The sequence below is a fragment of the Anneissia japonica genome, unplaced genomic scaffold (genome assembly GCF_011630105.1).
Source record: "Anneissia japonica isolate Jap-2015-1 unplaced genomic scaffold, ASM1163010v1 scaffold5663_len77241_cov168, whole genome shotgun sequence".
Taxonomy (NCBI): Eukaryota; Metazoa; Echinodermata; class Crinoidea; order Comatulida; family Comatulidae; genus Anneissia; species Anneissia japonica.
Genome location: NW_022715116.1, coordinates 41,002 through 48,706, shown reverse-complemented (window position 1 = coordinate 48,706; position 7,705 = coordinate 41,002). Strand labels below are relative to the sequence as shown.

Sequence of the window (7,705 nt, the reverse complement as noted above, 5' to 3'; positions counted from 1 at the left end):
TTTTTTTTTATACAGTCTGATTATATTATATATATTTATTTTAGATTACTTTTTTGTTTACAGAGACATTAATATACCAAAAGCTAATGTCAAATCCAAGGGACGAGTTAGTTAGTGTAAATTGTTTTACCGAGGGACATAGTAAATTATTACCATTGAAAATTTTGAGCCAATAAGCCTACCGTGAGCTTCAATCCCTTCCAACTGCAGCATTAATTTATTTGTCTATATTATTTAATAATAATATTGTAATATTTTACGTATTTTTGTATTCTATTTGTAGGATGAGATGATTCCAAACACACAGTGTGGAGATGACGTTCGTAAAGGTGTTACTAATCGTCTGCAATTACAAGGCAAGATATACATCAGAGGTTGTGTAGATGCTTTCTCCGCGTGGGCGGAGGACAACCTCGCACTTATTGCTGGAATTATTCTAGGCTTTGCTCTACCACAGGTATGCTCAACTCAATCGCATTTTGGCTGAAAATTTGTGAATGAAGGAATTTGCTGATAAGTTATACTAAGGTTATTTTTTTGCATGTGACCTTGTGAATGTAATCCTTGATAGTAGAGGATATAAATTTAATTTGTCTCCCTGAATGATATCCCATGTTATGAAATATTTTATTTATTCTCAGGCCTGTAGCCATGGTTATTTCTATGATTAAGCCAAACCCCTTTTCGATGAACCTCTCTGTTTGAGTGAATCTCCATCTGATGAACCAGAACCTGTCTCACATTGAGGCATCAAAAAGTTAATCATTTTCATCATTTACATGACAGAATTCTTCAGCTCGAAAGGCCTTTGCTTCCTGACCTCCAAAGGGTATTTTACCTTGAAACCTACAAGACCATGTAACCCCCACCCTCCACCCAGATTACTGAACCTCACAAGGCCGCTTACTTCTCCTCTCCCCACACCCCAAAAAAAAAAAAAACATTCATAGGAATCCTCCTGGTTACAGGCCTGATTCTCAAGTGATGCTTTTATTGAGTTACTGCGGTGTTGCCAGTATTTTAAATATCCATAAGTCACAAAGATTTCTTTTAGTATGAAGATCTGTCAAGGCTGTCTCTTATACACATCTAGATGTGTATAAGAGACAGGCCACAACCGATGCGCCAACCACTTCTACAATAGAAGGGTCTCCTGGTGTACTTCCCAATTCACCATCAGAAAGACTCGACTGTAAACAAGTCTTCGGAAAAATACTCCCACCTGTCCTATCCTTAGCAAAATTATCCAAGGAATGGAGCCTGTCAGAAAGGTCTATCAGTGTTTTCTTAGATTTTGTATGTCTTCTGTGTATCAATGATATAATATATTTTACTTCTCATCAAATCAATTCTGTTTATGAATGGTCTTCTTTTTTTTTGTATTGTGTACTGTATATGTTGTAAAAAGAAATTGATTGATTGATTGATTATTGTATTGCTAATGTCCTTTAGTTTGAGTGCTGTGGAGGTCATGACTATGATGACTGGGAGAATAACATTTATTTTATGTGCAACACGGGTGTAGCCAGTTCCTGTGGCGTGCCATACACCTGTTGTGTCTCCACTAAGGTATAGTATACATCAACCACTTAATTTTTTCCTAATTAATTGGTTATTTGCTCAGTTAAATAATGCAATTAATGAATGCAACTATTGCATAGACAATACAATAGTAAACTCATGATTGTTTTTTTTTTATACAGTCTGATTATATTATATATATTTATTTTAGATTACTTTTTTGTTTACAGAGACATTAATATACCAAAAGCTAATGTCAAATCCAAGGGACGAGTTAGTTAGTGTAAATTGTTTTACCGAGGGACATAGTAAATTATTACCATTGAAAATTTTGAGCCAATAAGCCTACCGTGAGCTTCAATCCCTTCCAACTGCAGCATTAATCTATTTGTCTATATTATTTAATAATAATATTGTAATATTTTATGTATTTTTGTATTCTATTTGTAGGATGAGATGATTCCAAACACACAGTGTGGAGATGACGTTCGTAAAGGTGTTACTAATCGTCTGCAATTACAAGGCAAGATATACATCAGAGGTTGTGTAGATGCTTTCTCCGCGTGGGCGGAGGACAACCTCGCACTTATTGCTGGAATTATTCTAGGCTTTGCTCTACCACAGGTATGCTCAACTCAATCGCATTTTGGCTGAAAATTTGTGAATGAAGGAATTTGCTGATAAGTTATACTAAGGTTATTTTTTTGCATGTGACCTTGTGAATGTAATCCTTGATAGTAGAGGATATAAATTTAATTTGTCTCCCTGAATGAGATCCCATGTTATGAAATATTGTATTTATTCTCAGGCCTGTAGCCATGGTTATTTCTATGATTAGGCCAAACCCCTTTTCGATGAACCTCTCTGTTTGAGTGAATCTCCATCTGATGAACCAGAACCTGTCTCACATTGAGGCATCAAAAAGTTAATCATATTCATCATTTACATGACAGAATTCTTCAGCTCGAAAGGCCTTTGCTTCCTGACCTCCAAAGGGTATTTTACCTTGAAACCTACAAGACCACGTAACCCCCACCCTCCACCCAGATTACTGAACCCCACAAGGCCGCTTACTTCTCCTCTCCCCCCACCCCAAAAAAAAAAAAAAAAAACATTCATAGGAATCCTCCTGGTTACAGGCCTGATTCTCAAGTGATGCTTTTATTGAGTTACTGCGGTGTTGCCAGTATTTTAAATATCCATAAGTCACAAGATTTCTTTTAGTATGAAGATCTGTCAAGGAGAATCTGTATAATAAAAATGATAATTGTGGAGACTTCTATAGCACTGGTGTCTACTATTCAGTGCTCATAACACTTTCAACACCAAAGCTTAAAAAAAAAAAACAACAATGAAAGTATGCACAATGCAGATTTTGTTCCAAAGTCACTTAAAACTCTCAATCACATGATGCTGTTTGTATGCACAAACCTACGAACTAACCTCAACCATTCAAAATTCTTCTTGGTGGTGGTTAAACTGGTCATTGGTGAAATAGTATCTTATATAACTTTTAATGTAATGTTTTTACTGTGTTAGAACTCAAGTAGTGGCTGCAGATCATTTATGCAGTTTCGATTTTTCTAAATAAATACCAATTGGAGATAGTATACACACAATATGATACATAAGAAAATCTTATTCATATGATGGCCATATTATATTACTTTCTTATTTTTTCTACTGTCCCACAATTTACCAATTTTATGTACAATTCTTCAAAGAGAAGTGACTACCTGTTTTTGAAATTTCCAGTCACAGAATTTACAGGATTACGTTTTTAGGCTGTTACCCATACATGCCAATAAATTGAACAATAAATTGGCTATTTACTGCAACCAACATGTCTCTATCAACCTCTCAATACCGCCAGCGAATCTCATTCTGCAATCTCTTGAATTCAGTCATCCTTCACCATCACATTATGTCAGTGCACTTCGACCTCTGTCTCTTATACACATCTAGATGTGTATAAGAGACAGATAATATATTGTCAGGACCATTAGTTTTAATGTTTGTTATAATGTTAAATTGTTGTTATATTTTTGTTATGGTGTTGGATGAATGAACTTTTGTACTATTATTTTGGGATATAGTTGTTTTTATATTGTTAATATATAGTTGTTATATTGCTAATTGTAGTTATTGTTTCTTATTAGTTGTGATTGTGGTATTGTTATTGCTATTGCAATTACGGTAGGTTATGATGGAAATAATAAAAATCTCATATAATATGTTGTTTTATTTTAAATGTTCGCAGACTGAGAATCTTGTAAAGAATGGCCTTCAACATTCCATCAGAAATTACTACAATGATCCAGATATACAATTTGCAGTTGATGCCATGCAGCAGAATGTAAGTTATTATTTGCACATTCTGTATCTTTAATGAGAGCAGCTTAGTCCAGTCGGCTAAACTGGTGGTAGCCACTGTGCATGCGCTGAACTGTGAAGATCACTTAGTCCCCAGTTGCTTCTTGTGTTTCAGCTGGAGGGCTGAAATGAAAGTGTGAAAAAGCGTAGTGTCTTTGAGACGAGACATTACGACGTTAACCTTAACTTTAACGTTAGTACCCAACATGCAGCGCGGACCATAGCTCCGCCTCTTTTGTAAACAAATCGAAATACGCATGCGCAAACCCGTAACTAACATACGTCGAGCACGTAAAATCCTGAAATTAACGTACTCCGCAACGCAAGATGAATACATTATGACGTCATCCGTTAAAGTTAACGTCGTGCATCGAAAACTCCCTATTAAAGCCGTTAGCCCTGTGTGCAAAATGGCTCATGTGCATGTTAAAGAACGCAGTACACTCTTTGTTCCCTAGCGTACCTGCCCAATGCACCACCAGGAGGAACCACTGGAAATAAGTCTTAAGAATTTCGTGGGTTATCCTTGGTGTGTACGACATCGAAAAAATCCAATCCAAACCATATATATTTTAAATATTGATTTTTATGAAAGGTACACAAATAATAATGAGATGCGCAGACTTTACTACTGTACTAATATATTTTAATAACATCTTCTTGTGACTACATGCTTTGGATGTATGTGGGTTATAATTATCAATGTTATTAGTCATCTATGTGTTTAGGTAACATAGTTTTGTATTAACATTATAAAATATATTATTAGCGTTTGAAAAAGATCACACCATCCATATTACCACATGATCACATGGCAAGTGTGTTGAACCTTAATTTATACTAGTAATATGACTTCCATTTAGCTTTTCCACATTAATTTATATATTATATATATTCTTTTCTATTAAAATCTCCACAACAATTGTATTGATACGAAAAAAAAACCCCAAAAACTAGTATAACATTGAAAACACACATACAAAAAGATATATCATTTCCTCCAATGTACATACACCATATCTACAGTGATAAATTGAATTAAATACAATAAAATCGAGTCATTAAGCGGTAAAGTCGTAAGTCAAGTCAGTTATTGGTCCTGTAAGTCATCAACATCTTTTCATAAACAGTCTAGTCCTGTCAGTGAGCCTAGAACATTCATCAATCAGGAAGAGTTGCCAAATAAACGTAAAACTTATATTAGTCAATAAAATAAAAATAATAATGATAATAAAAATAAAAGATAATATATAAATTATTTATTATATTAATATCAATAACAATAACATATTAGCTAATACTTGACTCAATAGTTCATAAAATATATAAAATAATAAAGAAATTACTATAATCACCATAAAAATAACAGCAATATAATAAATAATAAAATTGCAAAAGCTAATGACAGACACACATGGCAAAAGACAGTGGAAATTGATTGAGGATATTTTGCAGAAAAAATATTAAACATGGGTAACACACAATAGACTATATAAATCATCAACAGTCTAGTCACGTCAGTGAGCCAAGAACTATAACAATACAATAATAATACTGAATATATTTATTGCAAAATAGACTAGATAATCTTAATTTACAGTACTCTCAAATATGTATACCCATTATCTATTGAAAATATTTAGGTCAGTCAGTTTACTGGTCAGATTCGTAAGTCAAGTCACTTAGTGGTCAAGTTATAAGTCCTGTCATTAGCATTCTCTAGTTATCAACTGTCTAGTCACGTCAGTGAGCCAAGAAAATATATAATGATGACAATGATGGTGATGATTATGATGCTGTCATCATAAGTTAAGTTTAGTATTAAAATTGCTAGTAAATAATATATAAACAAACATGAAACCTGATAATAATATTAACAGTAATAATAATAATAATAATAATAATAAATAATAATAATAATAATAATAACAGTAATAATAATAATAATAATAACAGTAATAAAAATAATAACAATAATAATAAAAATAATAACAATAACATATTATCTGCAATCATATTGATATTATGTCCTTAAAGGCCACATGGCACAAAGAAGATAGGCAAGGTTATATTGAAAATACTGAATATAAATATTATGATTATTATTATTATTATTAACATAAGTGATACTTTATGGATTAAGTACTATATTCAACACACAGTACACTAGATGAAAGTCTACACAAATATTTGCTTGGTATTGATGAATAAATTAAATGTAAAGCAAAAAGGAATCCTTAAAAATGCAAATATTGGTGTTGTAATTTAATTGCATCACATGTATTCATTGATGAATTTGATTGACTGATTACATAATACATTTTCTAAATGGCAGATATTTTCTGCGAAACAATAAATGATACAATCTATATCTTTGAGTAGAATATAATCTTTTGCTCTAAACAAAAGATTATCTTTTTTACCTATCACCTTACTATCTAAACTACTACAACATTTAAGAATCTTAAGAATGGCATATACTGTATGTCTACTCATCCAGTTATTCAACATTTGTAGTCACTAACTTATGCCTCGCTTTTCAGGAAGTAAACATTACCAAGCTTATCACCACAGGCGATCATTTTGCCCTGATCCATTTTTGAAGCTGTCATACTAGTCACTGGTGCCAGGCAGAAAAATTGACCAATCTGAATTAAAAAAAATAAATAAATAAACATAAAGTTTTACCACATTTCATTCTGTACATGCAAAATCAAGGATGTCGCACCTATTGCTGTTCTATACTTTTTGTCATCACTCAATCAACTAAGTCTCTTTATAAACACACACCTGGTAACTTAAATATAATTAGAACACCTGGGAAAACTCCTTTAATATGTGACCACCTGTAAAACGTACTTTAATAAAAAAAATAAACTTATATAGCAGAAGTTCGACCTCTTCACATATTTTGCATTAAAATTGATGGAACATCCGCCCTCCTGCGAGCGAAGTAACTATTTGACCATTTGGCAGAGTGGAGAAACTACAGGAAACAAACAAACCAGAGCCCGCATTGATTATAAAGTTATAGCACCGGCGATCGGATCGAGTAAAATTACTCTCTATGGACCCCCATCCTCCCATAAAGCATTTCAACTGGAAGTTCCACTATAACCCAAACTGGTCTATCGTTTCCTTCTATTATCTTTGCTTTAATGTGATGCAGCCATTCTTGTCTTTTGTGGTATAAATATTTATTCAAGTTACTTACTTTACGAATTATGACATTTGGAAATTTGGAGAAATGAAATCAGGACATGCACATTTAGTGGGTTTTGGCAGTTTTTTGTTGAAAATAACCAATGTTTATTACTTTTATTTAATACTTTTCATTTTATAGTACTTTAAAGTGGCAGGACGTGGTACAGTACGATCACTTTACTGAAGAATGACCCCTTTATGATGCACCTACTTGGAAAGCAACCTTAAATATTATGTGACCAGCTGGGAAAGCCACTTAAATATATAATGCACGATAAGTACCTGGGAATAGGATGCAGTAGACCACACCTTCACAGTACCATCCAGTGATGATGTCACAAACATATCTCCAAGGTTGACAAGGTCTGTGATAGCTCCTTTATGAATCTGAAAAAGCAAAAAAAAAAAAAAAAAAAATCTAGATTATTTCATATCATTTTCTCCATATTATTATTCTAATTATGTACCTGCTTAATTAATCCAATCAGTGTGTACTGTAGATTTTACTCCACTCTACTGTTTGATACTGTTCCCTCCCCTTTTCCAGTGATATGTTGTCTACCCCATTTTCCATCTCTTGTCAATTATTTTCAAATCAATATTCTTC

The 7,705-nt window shown here is 33.0% G+C and overlaps 1 protein-coding gene and 1 long non-coding RNA gene across 2 annotated transcripts in view; one reads left to right on the top strand and one right to left on the bottom strand.

Annotated features, from left to right (window-relative positions):
- Positions 1-3,448, top strand: part of LOC117109173 (tetraspanin-17-like) — a 17,048-nt gene extending 13,600 nt beyond the window's left edge. The window contains exons 2-4 of the mRNA XM_033251422.1: positions 284-457; positions 1,453-1,569; positions 1,972-3,448. Of these exons, the coding sequence (XP_033107313.1) occupies positions 284-457; positions 1,453-1,569; positions 1,972-2,175 (495 nt within the window). The 3' untranslated portion in view covers positions 2,176-3,448. The remainder of the gene's footprint in view (positions 1-283; positions 458-1,452; positions 1,570-1,971) is intronic.
- A 1,075-nt stretch (positions 3,449-4,523) lies between these two features.
- LOC117109175 lies at positions 4,524-7,532 on the bottom strand. Its single transcript, XR_004445482.1, has 2 exons — positions 7,381-7,532; positions 4,524-6,542 (listed from the first exon to the last, which is right to left on the bottom strand). It is a non-coding gene; the product is annotated as an uncharacterized LOC117109175 (long non-coding RNA).
- Between the last annotated feature and the right edge of the window lie 173 nt (positions 7,533-7,705).